The sequence below is a fragment of the Alnus glutinosa genome, chromosome 13 (assembly GCF_958979055.1).
Source record: "Alnus glutinosa chromosome 13, dhAlnGlut1.1, whole genome shotgun sequence".
Classification (NCBI taxonomy): Eukaryota; Viridiplantae; Streptophyta; class Magnoliopsida; order Fagales; family Betulaceae; genus Alnus; species Alnus glutinosa.
This window is the reverse complement of record NC_084898.1, coordinates 3,447,113-3,467,689: the sequence shown is the minus strand read 5'-3', so window position 1 is coordinate 3,467,689 and position 20,577 is coordinate 3,447,113. Positions and strand designations below refer to the sequence as shown.

Genomic DNA, 20,577 nt, shown 5'->3' with positions numbered 1-20,577 from the left:
GTATGAAGGAGTGGACTTTGAATAATGTACAACACAAGCTATATTTAAAGAAAAGCTAGGCATTTTGATGAAGTAAAGTAATAAGAGTTTGCAAAGACTTTTGATCATGATTAGAGTTAACAAGGTAGATTACCTTCTTATGTTCTTAAGGATGGTCAACTCTTATATCATCTTAGAACCGTCTAGATTTAGAAAGATTTTTTTGATCAAGGCATATGTCACCGCAGATTGGAGTCGACTTTGGTGCGTGGACAACAAGCGGTCACTTTAGCAGCTCTCCCGGGAAAACTCTCAACACAAGCGAGGGACAAAATGACAGATCATTCGACAACTCCAAAGACTCATCAAAGACAAAAGCGGGATTCCCCACGCGCAGATACCGCGCGTAAGATCCTCAAGATTCCAAACTCGCCAGGACCACGGCGCCACCCACTTTCCAATCCGAACACTTTTAAATCCGATCCAATCCAAATCCAAATCCAAATCCAAATCCATTCGCTCTTATATTTACTCTTCAGAGTCGGAGCGAGCGGATTGGGTTTGATTAGCCATGGAGCTAGACATGGGTTCCATGGCGGCGGCGATAGGGGTGTCTGTGCCGGTGCTGCGGTTCCTGCTATGCTTCGTGGCGACCATACCCGTGAGCTTTCTATGGCGACTCGTCCCGGGTCGACTCGGCAAGCACATGTACGCTGCCGGGTCGGGCGCTCTGCTGTCCTACCTCTCATTTGGGTTCTCTTCCAATCTGCATTTCTTGGTCCCCATGTTGTTGGGTTACGCTTCGATGGTTCTGTTTCGCTCCCGATGTGGGATCGTCACGTTCTTCTTGGGATTCGGCTATCTCATTGGCTGGTACTTATTTTTTGATTAAATTTATTGCTTTTAATGTGAGGTTTGGTGTTTCTTACTGTAAGTTGGTAAGTTTGGTATATTTGAATGTGTGAGGCATCGACTAGTGTAGCATGCATTTATTGACAATTTTTTTTTTTATGCGAAGTTGTGATTGATATTTGATTTGAGGAATTGGGTCCTTGATTTGATTGATATTCAATTGAAATATGAATTGGGTTGGAGCTATTTTCTTCAAAATTGAAGTTTTTGATTGGAATACTGTAATGCTTAATTTCTGGTTTTCAATGGTTAGTTAGGGGTTTGAGCATATTGGATTGACTTAGTTGTGTGGTGTAGTAGAATTCGAGAAATAATGATTTGGGTTTTGTTGTTTTCTCTGGCTTTTTCTTAGTCTTTATCTGTAAGTTCGATTGCTGAATAAAAATCGATGAAAACAAAAGAGAAATGTTAAATTTCATGCATAGAGTCTTTCATCTTTGGCATGTTTCAAGTTTCAACATAAGAAAATAATAATTTTCCTAGACTCAAAGTCTGTTTGACCTTGCGGTTTTGCTGGTCAAAAGTGTGATGAAAAATATGGACACTTGCAAAATAAGGAGAAACAATAGGAGACTTGCCGAGGGTTGCTGGCTGGGAAACTCTCCGATGGTTAAGTTAACAAAGGAAAAATGGTGTATCGCTGTATATGAGAGAGCTAATTATTTTTTTGGAAAGACTGTGTATGACAATAGTTGTGAGGTTGTACCTGAAATGGTCGTATCCCCTCTCCTTATGTGGAGTGTCCATTGATGAAGTATGGCCTTAGCTAGGTGTCTTGCCAGTAATTGCATTTACTGGTGGGTCGTGGCCTTAGTCAGGTGCTGTGCTGGGTTATATGTGTACTGGTAGGTCATGGCCTTAGCCAGATGCCACGCCAGATTCTATACTCACTGGTAGGTTATGGCCTTAGCCAAGTTCTGTGCCGGATTCTACGCTCACTGGCAGGTTATGACTTAAGCCAGATTCTTTTTCTCTTCTTCTTCTTCTTCTTCTTTTTTTTTTTTTTTTTTTTTTTTTTTTAATATATATATATATTTTAAATCACGGAGCAATTGGACTGAAACCATGGAGGGGTTATTCTCTGTGCTACAATCCTGGCGTCCTCTAAGCAACAGTTATGCAGACGTGGTTGGTCAAGTAGTCTGGGTTTTCCCTTATAGCTGAGTCTTATCGCCTATTTATTCTTATGTTCCCTTGCATTGGTCTTTATGGTCAGGTCAGGACTTGCAGTGTAAGCTGTACCATCCTGACCCAAGCACTAGGCTCCCATGTCCACTTCTCAACCTGGATTGGCCGAGTGTATATTTGGCCTATCAAAAGTCAACATATCTTTTGTGTAGAGTGTAACTGAAAGGTGTCTCAATTGCGGGGAAGCTGTCTATAGATCAATAGAAAGGGGAAATATTTCACCGTAGGCATTTCATACTTGTTGCCTAAGATGTTGAATCTCTTGGTCATCTTGCAATCATGGAAGCCATGAGAGGCATAGCCTATAACTTCAAACATGCAAAAAACTATTTACATGGAATAATTTCTAGCCCAAACTGAAGGGTTGTCCGCACATCTGATATGGCACATGCATTTGACCTTCAAATAGAAGTTGTGTGTGTTTGTTGCAAATTTTTTTTAGATGTATGTACACATTTTATCTTTGATTAGTGTTAGACAATCGGGTTATTGATTCGATGTGCACAGCTCTATGGACTATGCAGACATCTAGTTAGAAAGTGTGCCTGCTGCACTTTTAATTTTTCTTTGTTTTGTTGTAATTGATTTCAAATTTAAGTAGGTGCCAAAGAATATTTAATTTTTTTTTTTATACATTTATTGATAATAAAAAAATTCAGGAAGATATGCTTTTTATCTCAGAATTTTGACTGTTTGTATCTGTGTGTAGCCATATGTACTACATGAGTGGTGATGCATGGAAGGAGGGGGGCATTGATGCCACTGGTAAGCACGATTTCAGCCTTCGTACTTGCCTTGCATTTTCTACCATAGAGGTGAAAAGAGGATATGCTATGCACTCTTCACATTATATTGCTTGGGTTATTTTTGAAAGAATTCATTTTATGATAAATTTGATGGTGTAAGTGCTCAGTTCCTCTATATGGCACCTAACTCGCTGTAAATACTATCCTTTATTTTCTGCTTTCTTCCTGCATTATGATGAGTGTCACTGTCTTCTGATGAAAACTGGAAGTTATCTTATTGCTGACTCATAACTTCAATCGTTTTTGGGTGGTTGTTAAAGTTACAAACCTTCTTGATTGCCAAAGTGCCTCCCCCCCCCCCCCCCCCCCCCCCACACCCCCGCGGGGACATGTTTGTCATGTTTATTTATTTATTTTCTTCTTCTGCATAAGCACTCATCTGTGATGCTTATATACGTCAATTAATTGAGGATTTCCTTCTAATATTTAGGAGCATTGATGGTCTTAACACTGAAAGTCATTTCATGTGCGATAAATTACAATGACGGAGGACTAAAAGAGGAAGGCTTACGTGAGGCACAGAAGAAGAATCGGTTGGCTGAGTTGCCCTCATTGATTGAGTACTTTGGTTACTGCCTCAGCTGTGGTAGTCACTTTGCTGGTCCAGTTTATGAAATAAAAGATTATCTTGACTGGACTGAAGGAAAGGGGGTAGGTTATATTATGTTCATAATTTGTGCTTCTGTATTCCCTGTTTAATGGGGGAATAAGTACTTAGCTTATCTGTTCTTTTTTTTTTTTTTTTTTTAAAAAAAATCATTTTTCTAACATTTTGCAGATTTGGAGGCTTTCAAAGAAAGGACCGTCACCATCACCATATGGGGCAACAGCCCGAGCCCTTCTTCAAGCTGCCTTTTGCATGGCCTTGTATCTGTATCTGGTACCTCATTTTCCTTTGTCCCGGTTTACTGATCCCATATACCAAGAGTGGGGATTCTGGAGACGGTTGGGTTACCAGTACATGTCTGGCTTTACAGCACGCTGGAAATATTACTTCATCTGGTCAATTTCAGAGGCTGCAATCATTATTTCAGGCCTGGGTTTCAGTGGCTGGACAGAATCTTCTCCACCAAAGCCACGCTGGGATCGTGCCAAAAATGTTGACATTCTAGGTGTTGAGTTGGCAAAGAGTGCAGTTGAGTTGCCAGTTGTGTGGAATATACAAGTCAGCACCTGGCTGCGTCATTGTGAGTTTCTCTTATATCTGAAGGTTCCATCCATTTATACTCTAGGCTTGGTTATCTAAGTAGAAATATATACCTTATCATCTCTCAGAAAAGTTGATTTGGCATTGGCAAACTGAGAAAATCCATGTTAGGCTGTATGAAACATGAATATGGTCTGGTCATTTACTTTTTCCCCTCAGAATGAATCAGAAAAGAGTGAAATTGGTAAGTTGATTGACCTGGTATAGTATAATGGATTCTAATCCGTATAATTATGTTGTTTTTTTAACTAATAGTTGGACCTTGTGGCTGAAAAATTGTTACCTTTAAGGAGTATAAATTGTTAGGATCTTGATCTAATCCATTAAGGAGTATATTTTTTCCCATTTGTATTGAATAAAAAAAAAATAAAAAAATTCCCATTTGCAAATTGCTATTTTGTTTTAAATGGATAATAATAAACCAAAACATCTCTTCCAAAAAGAACAAAATTTGTTCACACGTTTACTGTTTGGATGTCTTGTGCCACCCAATATTTTTACAATATGTTACTGAATGCTAAAGTGGCAGACTTTGATTTTCTAAATCGGCCTTTAGTACTTAAAATGGATATATGAATATGCAGAACGGCAAAGAAAAAGATGGCTGTTTAAAGTGAGTATCTCATGTTTTGTGCTTCTGTAGATGTTTATGAGAGACTTATTCAGAAGGGAAAGAAGCCTGGTTTCTTTCAGTTGCTGGCTACACAGACTGTCAGTGCTGTTTGGCATGTGAGTATAATTTCATCCTTGTGCCATCTTGATTCTCCTGAATATTTTGTTATCTCATGCCGTTATTTGTGCCATTGTTTCTGAGGTTTCTCTGACAATTCGAAATCCTTGCCAATATATCTGGCTGGCTGTGGCATTTATTACTTGTCCCAATGTTTTTGAGGTTCTTAAACAATTTGATGTGATACATTTCCTGTTCTTTATTTTGGTGAACTATTGTTTAGTAATGGAACTGTGAATCTTTTTTCTTCTTTAATTTCAACTTCTACACCAATTTACCTCTTTCTTTTCCTTCTTGTCTTTGCAAATTACAGGGATTATATCCTGGGTACATCTTCTTCTTTGTTCAGTCAGCATTGATGATTGCTGGTTCAAGAGGTACTCTCCCTTATTCCCCTAGTGCTTTATAATTAACTAATTCTTTCTTCGTCTTTACTATTTTGTTTCTGTCCAAGCAGTCATTTACAGATGGCAGCAAGCTCTACCTCCAACTATGGGTCTGGTCAAGAAGATTCTGGTGTTTTTGAACTTTGCATACACAGTTTTGGTTCTAAACTACTCCTGTGTTGGTTTCATGGTTAGTCCTCTCTCTCTGTCTCTCTCTCTCACATACAGAGTTACGAACCTGAATATCAAGTCTGTAACGGGAAAATTTGAGTAGGTTAGAACACCTCGACCTCCTTCAAACATATGATTGGAATAAACTTCTCTCTCTCTCTATTTTATTAGCACTAGAACAATCTTAAAATATACTTACAACCATAACAATTACTCCTATTGCTTGCTTACTTATAAAAAAAAAAACAATTACTCCTATTGCAAAACAAACTCAAAGACTATTATTAAAAGATACAACACCTTCTAGAACTGAAATACTTGAGACCCAAGGCAGAGATGGACTTCTAGTCCTAGGCATCAGAGGACTGTAACACGCCCACACACGCACACACCTAAATCAATTTCTTGGGGATCCAAAGATTGTTGCTTTCAAGGTTCTTATGATTGTATGCTTGCATTGGACAGGTATTAAGCCTGCACGAAACACTCGCCTCGTATGGGAGCGTATATTTTATTGGAACCATTCTTCCAATAGTATTGATCCTGCTTGGTTACATAATCAGGCCTGCAAAGCCTGTGAGATCTAAAGCTCGGAAAGAACAGTGAGGTAGGAAACACATTTTCTTCTCTTTGAAGTGCTTGAGATGAGATTAGGAGAATGGAAGAGCACTGCTGTCCATGGTTTCTCCTTCTCCTTGTCAATCGATGATCATCTGCAACATCTGTTTTCGGCTGTGGAACAGTTGAGCCTGTCCAAGTTTGAGTCAATGTTAAGATTTTGCTTTAAACTATTTCAGTGAGAAACACTTAGTTGGGTTTTTACTTTTAAACTTGTTAGTAAGTTAGAAAAATTATCGTTATAAAGGATAACTAAATGCATTTTTTAGAAAGAATAAATCAAATTAAAAAAAGCAGTAAATAGGTGTGGGTTTTATTGGGGACACTGGCTATTCAATGGTTTGAACCAAAGAAAGTCCTTGCCTGGGACATAGTCCTGTGAGTTTCACCTTATTTAGTGACATAATTTATGTAAGAAACGAAACAAATAAACAATTAAGCAAAAATCTAATGGTAATACTGCAAGTAAGCTGTAGTTATTATTAATTTTTTTTTTTCTGCATGATGTAATTTCACTTTATTGTCTTAGATAATTTTTCATATTTTGAAACTATTGTTATATTTTTTTATTGTCCATATTTTAAATATATCTTTCTTTGATAATTTTGACCAAATAATAATTCATCTATAAATCTTCCATTGCATAATATACTTTTAACACTACCTATTTTTTTTTTTTGAACAAAATCCCAATTTTTATTGAAAATTCATCAAATCATCTACGGACAAAAAAGCTTCCTAGCTGCAATACCATAGATACAATTTGAAGTTTTTTCAACGTAAACCCTATCTATGATACACAAAATAGTCTATCTGGCTATGGTATGAGCAATGGAATTCGCACTTCTTTTGATATGTGCGATGCTCCACGATCTTAATTGGTGCAAACCCTTTTTTATTCCATTAATTATATGTCTAATTTTCTTACACATGGAAAAATAGTCTACCACATCAATAATTGCTGTTTGCACAATAACCACAAAAGAGGGGGATTCGGATCCAAGGCAAAAAAAAAAAAAAAAGCCGCATGGATCTCAAGAAAAAAAAAAAAAAAAACCCGAAATTAAACCCATGTTGGCTTTTCACCCAAGATTCCTTTTCATTTCTTTCATTTTTCCTTCTCCCACCGAAACCCTCCTCCCTCCCCCCAAATTCAGCCTCTCGGACCTCAAGCACGCACACTCGTCGGCATTGCTGGCGCCTTCACCTACATCTGTATCCACCCGCTCGATACCATCAAAACCAAGCTCCAGACCAAGGGTGCATCCCAAATCTATGCCAACACCTTCAATGCCATCACCAAGACCTTCCAGGAGAAAGGGATACTTGGGTGCTACAGCGGGGTGTCCGCGGTGATTGTTGACTCTATCGCCTTCTCCGCCATGTACTGTGGCACCTGTGAGCTGGGGAAGTCGATCCTGTCCAAGCTCAACTAGCACCCTTTCGTGCTTGTTCCCTCAACGGCCGGAGCGATGGGGAACATCGAGTCGTCGGCGATAATGGTGCCTATGGAGTTGATCACTCAATGAATGCAGGCTGGGGCCAAGGGGGGGCGCTCTTGGGAGGTCTTGTTGAGGATTTTGGAGAAAGATGGTGTGTTGGGTTTGTACGCAGGCTACTTTGCCACATTGCTAAGGAATTTGCCGGCTGGGGTGTTGAGCTACTCGTCGTTCGAGTACTTGAAAGCCATTGTGCTGAGAAGGACGGGAAAGACCCACCTGGAGCCAGTTCAGAGTGTGTTGTGGGGCGTTGGTCGAGGCGATATCGGTGTCCATTACGACGCTGGTGGCGGGAGGCTGAATTTGAGGGGAGGGAGGAGGATTTTGGTGGGAGAGGGAAAAATGGAAGAAACAGAGAGGATTCTCGGGTGACAAGCCAAAATGGGTGTAATTTTGAGTTTTTTAATTTTTTTTGCCTTGGATTTCTTTAAAGAGATCCAAACCATCAATTGGCTACTTTCTAGTTCATTAGAACCGGAGAGGATTCGAATCCAAAAGAGGGTAAATGTAAGAATATTGAAGCATTTTCAAACATCAAGGATTGAGATGAAATAATATACTTCAAGTCCTAATTTGAAATTTGATATATAGTTTAACAACCAAAATCATATTTTGACACAAAAAAGAAGAAAAAAAAAACAAATTCCAATTTCATTGAATCTGAAACCTAAACAGAAAATAATTGGAAAAAAATATTGAAGCTTCATCTTACCTCTTGATCAAATAGAGAAAACTCTTTCATACAAATAAGTGGAATACATATTTACATAATTATTTCAGTGTTACAACTAAACTAATGACAAAGTTATGTTTTTTTTTTTTTTTTTTTTCAGTAATAATTATTCTTTTTCTAAGGAAACGTGCCCTAATCCACGCTAAAAATCATACCAATTATTTATTTTATTTTTTTTAAGTTATATTATCTACACTTAGACGTGTCATATATAACTGAATGACAACAAAAAAAAATGCTATAAGAGTCCGTTTGGCCTTATAATTTTGCAAAATTGTGGACGTATCTTGTTTAGAAGTGCATTTTTTAAAAAGGGACAGTTTGAAAACGTAAAAAAATGTACATTTTTAAATTGCAAGTAAATGAGTGCGTTTTTAAAAACGTACAATTTTAAAAATCAAACCACAATTTTATTAAATGTTTAATAATAATATTTTTAAAAATTGTATTTTCAAATTGCAGATTTTGAAAAACCGCTATTTTTCAAATCACACGAAAAAAATCACAAAACCAAGCTGACACTAAATTAATTGAGAAATCAATAAGTTTTACTATTTGTGAGACTCACTTTTAGCAAACTGTGCTAATTAAGTTTGAGTTTTCCTGAGATTTATTTATTTATTTTCACTTTTTTCGTCGTGGTATCCCTAAATGATGCATAGGATATTCCATTATATGCTGCCTAAATTGGTGTCTATTTTCAATTACAGAGATTTGTCTCATATTTTTCTTTAATAATTAATTATTGTATCCCATGGGATTTGAATTGACCTGCCATAATTTGGGGGTGAATTGCCATTAAATCCAAAGGTTTTTGTTATTAGCCATAATGGACAGGAAGATTGGGGAATCATCTTTAGATATCCTCAACTTTATTTCGCTGTCTTAGAAGGCTAGAAAAGTTTACAGAAATAAAATATTTCTCTACATTTCATTTAATTTCAAATGAAAGGTCAAGATTTAAAGTTGATGCATCTAATGGTATATATGAAGTTAATGTTGACATATTTTTTAAAAAATTTAAATAATATGAAATCATGGATACCGTTAAATGCATCCCCTTTAAATCCTGACCATAAAATAAATAGTATTCATTTTATTTTTTTTCTACTATCATTCCCGTTTCTTCTCTATTGCGCTTGTCTATTTGGCTCGACAGCTTTGTTATTCTACTTATAAAAAAGAATCGGTTTTGTTTGATAACATTTTTTTTTCTTTTCAAACAAAAACATGAACAAACAATCCAAAATATAAAATATTTACAAAATAATCAAAACTATTTTTACCTTTATGTCAAATTAAAATATTTATTTTTTATGAAAAAAAAGAACCAAAAAAGACCTTTGAAAAAACATTAACAAACGGGAGCCTTATGTTTGTAGATCCGTAGGACAACTAAATTGTTATTTTAAGGAAAAAGATCATTAAATTTCGTAGAAAATGACTCATTTATTATTGTGTCGGCTTAATTTATTACTTTCTTTTAACAAAAATGACAGCAGTGTCGATCTGAACCAACCATTAGCCAACCAGGCAGGTGCCAACTGGCCATAGATGAGCTGGCATGAACGTGTTCCTCTTTTGAACATATATATATATGTCAAGCTTTCCAGTTGGAGAAAATGATAGCCCCTTTAGATTTTCTTATTTTATTTTATTTTATTTTATGGTGTTTTTTGTTCTCTTTCTCATGCAATCCAAACACCATTAAAAACAAAATATTGTGCTTAGAATAGTGTTTGGAATACAAAAGTGGAAACATGCAGCAAATTATATAATTACTTACCAAAAAAAAAAAGAAAATTATTACTTTTTTAGTCTCCAAAGTTTTTTTTTTTTTTTTTGTAAGTAGTCTCCAAAGTTTTTAGTTGTACTAATCTGATTCAAATTATCATAGAATAAGCTATTAATTTGTTCAATATATTCAGAGATAAGTTCGGTACAACAATAGTTCCCAAGGGGTAACACAATCGCCTGAAGATCAGGTCTCATGAAGCGGAGGTCATTAGTTCGAATCCTCCATTCTCCCTCTTGTGTGGACGTATAAAAAAAAAAAAAAAAAAAGAAGTTTGGTACAACAATAAAGTAATTATGAGATAAAAATAAGAGTATTGTTAGGTACACCATTTTGATTCCATTACTATCATCTTACTCTGTTAATGTGTTAGTACCAATCAATCATTGTTAAAATAATAATTAAAAAAAAAAATAAATCTAAGGACTGATTGTCATTGCCACATTAACATGATGTGATAAAAGAGACATGATATACATACATATTTTGTACATTTTTTTTTAAAAAATTACCCATTTGATTTGTAATACCCACGTGTAGGTTCTATAGATTCAATGGTCGATTTAAAAAACAGACGTGCAAGAGATGTAGAAAGATCATTTATTGGGATAAAAATAATTGATAAAAGTAATAGATCGACAACCCCATTCCATCCAAAGTAATGCGAGGAATCATTTTTTTAATCATCTTTTTATCCCCTCGAAGTTGATATGACTTTTAAAATCATCATTAGATCAAAATTTAAAAGTGATCAATTCCAAAGCCAATGGTGATTTTAATAGTCACGTTAACTTTGAGAGGATAAAAAAAAAGACAAAAAAATAGTTCATAGCATTATTGGCTGATATAGGAGTGCCAATCCGCGCTCTTTTTTCTTTTTTCTTTCTTCTTCTTCTTCTCTTTTTTTTTTAACGAAGGCCGATCCAAGGGCATATGGGTAGTTGGGTACTGCTACAATAACCATGTAGGATGAAGGTGAGATGATGATGTAGCACATAGCATTGCTAAAACTAATATCAGTGATTATCAACAAAATAAAACTAATATCAATGATTATCATCAACAAAATAATTATTCATGTATCACTTTATATGTACATGATGGTGACCATTTTGTCTTGCCCCCATGCCTTCCTTTTCAGTTAAACATTTACTAATCGTTTGAATGTTGCATGCGATTATTTCCGTCTTTGCCTTGATTTTTTCCGATGTGGTTTTGAACATGCCCCCTGTTTCTTCTTTGTTTCTGGCCTCTTCACGTAACTAAATATTTCCATATTATCTTTCTTGGATGCACAGATTCTTCTCTTTCACTCGCTTTCTTCGCTGGCCATTTCCTTTTCTTTTTCATTTTCCTTTATCTTCTTAATGCTTTTCCGAGATCTCAACTCTCTCTCTCATCATCATTTTCATGATGACTATTAGATTTTGAAACCATTTACTTAAACAAAATTAAGTCCTTGCTTGTCAATTGTCATGGGGATAGACTACCATTTACCGTAAGGATTTTCCACGCTATGTTCTTCCATCTTACTGTGTCCCAACTGGGTTCCATAGCATATCACATCGAAGACAACTTTTGAGAGGCCTAAGCTTCTTTCTTCACTTCTGGTTTTCTTCCAGTCCAAGGCAAGAACTTGGAAAATCTGAACTTTTGTGGCGTTTTTGCTCAAGCAGATTTTTTGTTCTTTTCATTATCTCGAGTCTTTTGGATTCAGAACCAAGAGTATATAGAGGAAGCCAATGAATTCAAAGATTAACAGCATGTTTTCAATGTCAAATAATAACTCTGTTGGTGATGGAGGCAGTCCAAATATTGCAGACTTGGAAGTTAGGCCAGGAGGAATGTTGGTACAGAAGCGGGATATGAATGGTAGTTCTCAATCGATTCCTACCATTAAAGTTAGAGTGAAGTATGGCTCTTCATACCGCGAAATTCAAATAAGTTCCCAAGCAAGCTTTGGTAATAAGAATTATTGGAGCTTGTATTCTTTGTTTGAACAAGTATTTTGATTTGAGTTTTCAATGGAGAGGAGTTTTGAATTTGTTAATGGAAGTTGAATCTTTGGTTGCAGGGGAATTGAAGAAAATGTTGGCGGAATCTACTGGCTTGTACCCTCAGGATCAGAAGTTGATATTCAAGAACAAGGAGAGAGATTCCAAAGCCTATCTTGATGCAGCAAGAGTGAAAGACGGCTCAAAAATTGTGCTTGTTGAGGACATTGAGAGCAGAGAAAGAAGGTGCCTTGAGATGCTAAAAAATGCAAAGTTTGAAAAGGCCTCAAAATCCTTGGCAGAAATCAGTTTGGAAGTCGACAAACTTGCTGGGCAGGTAAGTTTTCACATAATTAAGAACAATATAGAATTGATTCATAGAGGAATTGGTTTAAGATTTTGACTAATTGGTCTTTTACTGCAATTCTTTAGGTTACTGCTTTGGAAGCAAGAGCTTCTAGAGACGGCGGAGTCCCGGAGGTGGATGTGGATGATTTGACTGAAATGTTCATGGCAAAGTTAGTGAAGTTGGATGGAGTTCTTGTTGAGGGAGACCTAAAATTACAGAGAAGGGTGCAGGTATTTTTGGTTTTGTTATTACATTGTATTAATGCTTATTCCTTACAAAGGCAATCAAGTCATTAGTTTTGGAATGGCCATCTTGAAGGTGAGGAGAGTTCAGAAGCACATTGAAACTCTTGATGCATTGAAGTTGCAAAATTCCAAACCCAGAAGCAATGTCGGTAAAATCCCATGGCAGCAACAAGCACATTCATCCAGACAAATTCCTATAATTCCAGTTCAAAAGCAGCAGGGGCAGCAACCTTTGAGGCATTCTGAGTCAGTTGTGGTAACAACACAATGGGAAACCTTTGATTAATGCATAGAACTCTTTCAAGGAGGACATCCTCAATTCATATGGTCAAACAAAGGCTGATTGGGTTATTTAGGCATTCGTTTTTCCACTCTTTTCTGTCTCAGATTTTAAAGATCTCTTTATCTCTGAATTATAATGAAGGTGTGCATATTTAGTTATTTTGCCTTTTGGCATAATCTGTTCTCTACAATCTGTATATAGCATATGGTGGACAGGAAAAAGTATAAGTGAAGGGAAGGGACTATGTATACTTCAAATGGTTACCTAGTTATCAATGTGTAATACACAATTTGGTGATAATTCAATTCAATTGGAAGAGTTTGTTACTACAGCTGTTAGTGTTGACTCTGTATGTGTGTGTGGGGTTTTGGGACCATAAAGGCCAATCATAGCCTTAATTTTATTCAGAAGTAAAGGATTTAGATTTAATAATCCCTCTGGCTGGGGACCATTTGGCCAATCAATTCATCTTTTTGATAATTTATAGCTTGTGTCCTGTTGTATATGCAGTAGTGGTTAATGCAGAAGAAATAATTATATACCATATATTCTCCTTATTAATCATACAATAATGATAGAAAGGTAGGTCTGACTTTAGAAGGGGTGATAGGATAATAGTGGAGAATCTTCATAATATGAAACCCAACTTGTTCTTCAAGCAGATTATCACTTTCCAGAAAAAAAAAAAAAGTAAAAAAATATTTATCTGCAAATTTGCTATAGTCCTCATAAAATTTTGTTAAATCTAAGACTTATGCTGAGTCTTTTAGCATGATGTAGAATGGTTAACTCATGGCATTTTCCATTCTTGTTAATAAATGCTGGATTTATTTGAATATAGATTATGCTCTAGGGGTAAAGACTATATGGTGAAGCGATGGAAAAGAAAATACATGTGCCCATGTTATGATGCTGCTACAAATGCATAATCACACAAAATTCACTTTCTCAGTCAATTTTCATTGAGAGCTTTTTTGGATCATAGTTTTGATTGAGGTTAGGAAAATGAGAGAGTTCACGTAATATCACAATCCGAATTTTCCTCACTGAGGAAATATTATCTCAAAGAGCGATCCCAATTCTCTGGAATTTCCTACCAGAATTGCAGGAAATGAGAAAGGAGGTGCCCAACTGCTCGGACACCCCGGCCCGTACCCCCTCTCATTCTCTGTCCGAATTCCTTGAAATTTAGGTAAGGGAGTCTGAGGGATCCTAATCCCTCAAAGACTCTGCCGTTGTATGTTTATGTACTTATTATGCCATCCATTTATCATAAATATTAGCCTTAGGGTGGCACATTTGGAAAAGAACTAAATTGAGTTCGGTTTTTAGGGTCTATGTGAGCAACTCACAAGTTTTGTATACCTTCTGTTTGTATCTATATGAACATCGATCATATTGTTTGACTTCATTTTGTATGAAGAATCTGCCTGGTCGGATTGTCTGATATTATATATTGTTAGGACAGTTTTCAGGACAATGTCAACGACACATTTTTTGATGTTCTTAACGCTCTCAAGAACAATATTGCAAAACAACTGAAATCAAGAGACCCTTACAGAGATCTCACTCCGATGCCTAAGTCAGTATTTAAGAGAAAAGTATGCTTAATGCATAAAATATTCACTTTGAAGTTTATACTTGGGGTATGAACCTATTTATAGGCAAAGAGACGGAGTTAAATCTGAATTAGATTTTCTAGCTATTCCCACTTAATTTAGGAGTGCTTGGAGTTTGATTTGGTCTGAGAGTCCTATCCACATTCAACTGGGAGTTAGACTATTGACCAGATTTTTCAAAGAGTTCTTGTTTGACCCGGATTGAGACTACTACCCTAATTTGCCTTGGAGTAAATTATTGTCAACATATATGTTGCCATGTGGTTCCCATAATATTCAAATCTTGATCATTAGAATTAATCTCCCTTTCCCTATTGCTACAAGAAGTACAAAATGATGTGATGACTTAAAGAACCTCAAGGTACGTTCTCAAGCATGTTAGTTGCATGCTTCCCATAGATTAACTTTGGAGTAAAGAAACAAGAATGGTACAATGAGAGTTCCCTTACGGGTCGGTGGTTCAGAAGAACACATGCCAACAATGATCTATATCATGAGTGCATTCCCTTCGGTTGGAGATAATTTTTTGGAATTTAATTTCAAGAAGCTAATTACTAGGAAAAATAAACCCACTTTAAGAAGGTTTAACATCCTCGATCTACATCTCCAACTGCAGATGATCTTACCATCGAAGCACAATGCCAATACAAGTTTCAGGTAGAACTTACTCTTAAAAACTAACTTGCAAGGGAATGGTGTTCGATAGATTTATATACACGGTTAAGATTGTACTTAAGCCATAGAAGACACGTAAGATCGTAACAAAGTCAGCAGCAAAGCGGAAATTAATTCTTATCAAAGAGCCATATATGCAGATGAAATGGACCCCACAGCAGGGAGATAGGCATAAGTATATACAACCATGATCAAGTAGAACTAACTCTTAAAAATCGGCTTGCAAGAGGAGGGTGTCCGAGAACTTTATATACACGATTAAGATTATACTTAAGCCATAGAAGACACGAAAGATCGTAGCAAAATCAGCAACAAAGCGGAAATTAAGTCTTATCAAAGAGTCATGCAGATGAACATGGACCTCACAGCATGGAGATAGGCATACATACAGCCATGATATTTGGGCTGCTACAACTAACTCTCACATGATATGGGACCAAAAAAGGCAGACGCCATTGTCAGGCTTATGTAACATGCATAAAGACATAAGAATAATGCATGCATACAATTAGAGAGCTTGGACTAACTTGCTATCATCCATCACGAATTTGTCATGAATCCTTATCTATTTACCCTCAAAACACATGGTAGTGGCTAAGCCGAGCAAGTCTCACGGAAATGAATCAACTAGATCAGGACACATGCTTGAAGAAACGACTTCTATCACTAGTTTTTCGGCGAAAAGGACTTGAGCATCACTTTTACATGTATAAAAATATCGTTTATTCACGGCCATTTTTCAGCCTAGGGAAATGCTATCCTCCTGTTTTACTTCCACCCCCATACTCTCTGATGTGACACTGTCATATCACCCAAAAACTTTGCCCAACCTCTTTTACAGGTGGCCAGTTGACCACCCCCAACGTCCGATTGGGTGGTCACAACTGAACATCAGATTAGAGGTGATAATTTTTTACACATTCATCACAAAATTAGCGGACTAGAATTTGGATCAAACTGGATCAACCCGATTAGACACGATTAATAAATGGGTTAATTTTGGGTCAACCTGCATAACCCGTATAAATTATACTTTTATTTTTATTTCTACAATTATTTAAAAAATTGAAACCCTAAAGTGTAAATCCGATTTGACATGTAATCTTATTTTCTTTAATTAATTGCCATGTGTTTGTTTACATAGATGTACTTTATTAGACTGTAATATTATTTTGATTGGATATTATACAGAGAAGTTAGATTATGTTTATTAATTAGGGAAAAAAATTAAATTTAGTCCCTAGGTCTTTATGCCATTTAAATTTAGTTCATAAGTTTTCAATTTTAACAATTAGGTCCTTAGGTTTTTCGTTAGTTTCATAGGTCCCTTAATCAATCTAGCATCCAATTAATTAATGGCATGTCATGTCAAACTAATCAATTAATGTCACGTGTCTTTTGTTTGGCACTTCATGTGCCAACTGTACGTGTCACGTGACACAATTATTTTAAATTACTAATATACCATAAATAAAAAATTAAAACAATTTTTTTTTAGAGGGGTGGCCGACCACTACTTATTGGTGAGGGATGCCGCCTTTCACCATATGACTTGTCAAATGAGAGCTATATGACATTAATTAATTGGTTTAACATGGTATATCGTTAATTAATTTTACGTAAGGTTGATGGGGAGGGACCTATTTGAAACTAGAGAAAAATTGAAGGACTTAATTGTAAAAATTGAAAACTTAAAAATTAAATTGAAATTGCATTAAAACCTAAGGACTAAACTTTAATTTTCTTTTTTCGTATTAATTATGGTTATAGTTTGATTGCCATGAATTTAGTTGTCAATGTGTATAGTTACTATAATTTATCCGGTCATATAGACTATTTGAATCAATTTAATTAACTCATTTATATTAAACAAGTCTAAATAAATTGAAATGGGCCATGTTTAGGTTAACCCAACATAATTTGTTTGTTAAACGAGTTATATAAAGGGAGATGAGAGCGCTTCCTGAAAACGATATGGAGGCCACTCATTTTGCTAAAAGGTAGGCACATAAGTTAGCGCTTTTGTGAACTTTCTTAGCTTTTCAAGAAGAGAAGATAGCAATTTGGTGCGGAGGATGTTTGAAATTATTGGACAAATCTTCATATCAATAATAAGAGATAGCTGATTTAGGGTTAGTAAAATGAAAACTTTGAAATGATTTGCTAATATGTCTTTAGAATTAATACCCTTTGAAGAGCAGAAAAAGATAACCCAGATAGTTTGAAAATAAAATGGTTAATTAAAAAAAGAAGATAACTTTACTTAAAGGTACCGAGCTATCGTCCTATTTGATTTAAGAGTACTGAACTTCAAAGCATTTCAAACTAGGGTATCCAATTTTCAAGACCTCTCAATTACATGTACTTATTAGGATTTATTATTAAATTCTGCCAAAATTTTTAAAATACCTCTCATTTTTTTTAGGAAAAAAAAAAAGAAAAAATTTTGCTAGAATTTAAGTGTTCGTAAGAATTTAATGGAATTTGCAAAAATACTCAATCCTGAATCTTTGAAAAGTTTTATAATTTTTTTTTTTTAAAAATAAACATAGGGGTATTTTGAGAATTTTGGTAGGATTTAACTGCAAATCCTAACGGAGTACCTGTAATTGAGATGTCTTGAAAATTGGATACCCTAATTTGAGAAGTTTTGAAGTTCAGTACCTTTAAGTCAAATATGCCGATAGTTCGATACCCTTAAGTGAAGTTATCAAAAAAATAAATAAAAAGGTTAAAGACTGGGCCACTCTTGGGCTTAAGGATAATGGGTTGGTCTTGCGTCTTGAAGCTGGGAAGAGAGCATTAATGGATTTGCATAAAAGCCAAACTTTTCTCTTAAATTCTTTTGGGTTCAAACAATTGGCCCAGTCGGTGAGCAATATTAGATATGCCGAGTGGATTGTTTGGATGCATCTTGGTCATTTGTTTCGGATTTCTCATGTAGAATTGATCTAACATTCTAATATTTATTAAATTGGAAATTTCTTTTTATTATAATTTTTAGGCTCTCTAACAATGGTCAAGCTTACAATGATTTATATAATTCCCTCGAATTGGTAAGATTGCATCCACGTACGGTGAGAGACAGAGATGAAACCAGAAGGTCTCTAAGAAGCCATGGCCTCCGAAAGGTTCTAGTTCTTAGGATTTTTTTGACTCCGTTTCAAACTATATACAAATTTTGAAATCGGGGAGGGGGCGGATTCATGCCCCCTGCCAAACCCTTTGATTCTATCTATGATGATGATAAAGGGTTTTAGGGGTGTTGTATTATATATATCCCAAGTGGCCTCCAATTACGAAAATATATATATATATATATATATATATATATATTATATGTTGATTGACCCATGCATTCGCTAATAGACATGTTTTTCTGAGAATGTGCTATAACAAACAAAATAATACTAAAAAAAAAGAAAATAAAAAAATAAAAAAAATAGAAAGAGCTTTATGGATAGCACTTGATCAGCCATCTACCAAATAACAATAATGCATTTAAAAAATAAGAATTCCAGCTTTCAATTGGCTCTTAAGAGAATTATTGAAGAGTACTCATACTTTTTGAAACGTCAACATGATTTCATAATTTATACTTCCGTTTTTTATGACTTGGATCTAATTTTATTGTTTACTAAACAAAAAAAGAAAATAAAAAAAAAAAATCAAACTTTTAAACAAAATGTCTATATATGCCTGCATTCAAGAAAGTACTATAATTTTTTTTATTTTTTTATTATGAATTTTATACAAATGGATATGATGATAGTACACGTGGCACTACTATATCATCACCCACAATCAAATTTAGTTATTTAGTGACTGATGTAATGAGTATTATATATACTTAATTAAAAACTGATCGATATGAGAGATCATATGGCACTTTTACTTATTAATAATAATTAATTTTAATTGGTTGGCACGATGAGTGTCACGTAAACTTACAAACTGTCGTAACAGTCTGCATGTCAATTATGTATTTTGATAAGTGTGATCGATGTCTCTAGAATATGTAGTTTTCAAAGAGAAATGTATGCACCATTTGCAATAATAGTGTTTGAGGAATTGTGATGATCATGAAACTTTAGACAAATTATTTTGACACGTGAGCGATGGCTGTGTTGCCGGGTCTAAGGGAAGGTTAATGAGCAGAAATTGATGACTTTGGTGGGGGCAAAGACAAAGAAAAGGGAGTTGGATCTTTTGCTAAAACCCTCACACCATGTCCTGTCTCCCACTGTGGATAACATTAGCTCTTTTCCTTATATGAAGTCACATGAGCCATAGACCATAGTGCTTTCAAACTATTATGATAGTCGTATAATACTATGCTAATTAAATAGTATTGCTCCTCTAATTTAGATCATGCTCAACTAGAATTAGTATTCCAATATTGATGCATGTGTTTGTTTAAAGAAAAAAGTTTAAGATCTCAATTTTCCAAATGCGAGATTATGTGAGAATAAAATATTCTTTAAATTATTAAAAAAAGACCAATACTAGTCCAAATTAAGCCTATAAATTTGGTTGGTGGAAATTTCTTCAATTCAGTCTATTAATATAAACTAATATTTGTTCTCATAGCATTTAATGAATGCATGTGAGAATTAATCACGAGCTCTAAGGATTTGATATCAATTTATTGAATTAGAATAATTCCCTCTCATGATCTTGGACGAAAACTTTATCCCTTGTCTTTCTTTTCGTCGTGCCTTCGTATGTTTTTAGTTTTCAACACTTGCCTATAAATTAATAATAATAAAAAAAAAAAAAACAAATGGGAATTGAAATTTTATCAAGCAAGGGAAGGTCAAATGAAGTTGGGTAGATTTTTTTATATTATTTGTTTTATGGTCTTACCCATTATAATTGTCCAAGGGATGATGTGGGAAGCAACCAACTTGCGTCTTGTCTACCCCCAAACGGACAACATGCATGCATGGACAACCACGTGGCTTTCGATCATATCACAAAGATATGTTTTTTTTCTTCTTCTTCTTCTTCTTCTTTTTTTATCACATTATATATATATAATCCTGGATAAGTATGAGCATGAATCATGATCCTATTTAATTTCTTATAGAAAATTATGAGCATCATGATTCATACTTAATTATATAGAAAATTATTTGTCATTTCATAGCAAAAGGGCAAACAAGCCAAAACAGATTAGAGGACAGCATTAATGATGAACCACACCCTCTCGGCAATATAATTATCACTATTATTGTTTGCAGTTTGAGCATTCGAATTGTCATTTCCTTAATTTGTTTTTTTTTTAAAAGAAGTATCTAATTTGAATTGTGCATTTGCATGCAAATAATGTTTGAACACGTATCTTTATAGGAGACCAAAGATGACCCACATGTCACATATATTATT

At 35.1% G+C, this 20,577-nt stretch overlaps 2 protein-coding genes and 1 pseudogene across 2 annotated transcripts; all 3 read left to right on the top strand.

The window, feature by feature from the left end:
* Positions 1 to 361: 361 nt before the first annotated feature.
* On the top strand, positions 362 to 6,201 carry LOC133854250 (lysophospholipid acyltransferase 1-like). Its single transcript, XM_062290347.1, has 8 exons — positions 362 to 852; positions 2,789 to 2,844; positions 3,316 to 3,536; positions 3,664 to 4,072; positions 4,736 to 4,821; positions 5,136 to 5,199; positions 5,280 to 5,398; positions 5,845 to 6,201. Exons 1-8 carry the CDS (start codon positions 551 to 553, stop codon positions 5,983 to 5,985), a joined length of 1,398 nt encoding a protein of 465 aa, XP_062146331.1. The 5' UTR covers positions 362 to 550; the 3' UTR covers positions 5,986 to 6,201.
* Positions 6,202 to 7,067: 866 nt separating this feature from the next.
* Positions 7,068 to 8,042, top strand: LOC133854601 (protein MITOFERRINLIKE 1, chloroplastic-like; annotated as a pseudogene).
* A 3,258-nt stretch (positions 8,043 to 11,300) lies between these two features.
* Positions 11,301 to 13,226, top strand: LOC133854362 (BAG family molecular chaperone regulator 1-like). The gene is made up of 4 exons (XM_062290534.1): positions 11,301 to 11,986; positions 12,099 to 12,355; positions 12,451 to 12,597; positions 12,686 to 13,226. The coding sequence occupies exons 1-4, from the start codon at positions 11,767 to 11,769 to the stop codon at positions 12,896 to 12,898; spliced, it is 837 nt and encodes a 278-aa protein (XP_062146518.1). The 5' UTR covers positions 11,301 to 11,766; the 3' UTR covers positions 12,899 to 13,226.
* The last annotated feature ends 7,351 nt before the right edge of the window (positions 13,227 to 20,577 follow it).

Bases quoted from the DNA above. Each gene is read 5' to 3' on its own strand.
- LOC133854362 (XM_062290534.1), top strand. From the start codon at position 11,767: ATGAATTCAAAGATTAACAGCATGTTTTCAATGTCAAATAATAACTCT. The intron at 11,987-12,098 runs GTAATAAGAATT...CTTTGGTTGCAG, and splicing joins AAGTTCCCAAGCAAGCTTTG to GGGAATTGAAGAAAATGTTG. The intron at 12,598-12,685 runs GTATTTTTGGTT...GCCATCTTGAAG, and splicing joins AATTACAGAGAAGGGTGCAG to GTGAGGAGAGTTCAGAAGCA.
- LOC133854250 (XM_062290347.1), top strand. From the start codon at position 551: ATGGAGCTAGACATGGGTTCCATGGCGGCGGCGATAGGGGTGTCTGTG. The intron at 3,537-3,663 runs GTAGGTTATATT...AACATTTTGCAG, and splicing joins ACTGGACTGAAGGAAAGGGG to ATTTGGAGGCTTTCAAAGAA. The intron at 4,822-5,135 runs GTGAGTATAATT...TGCAAATTACAG, and splicing joins CTGTCAGTGCTGTTTGGCAT to GGATTATATCCTGGGTACAT.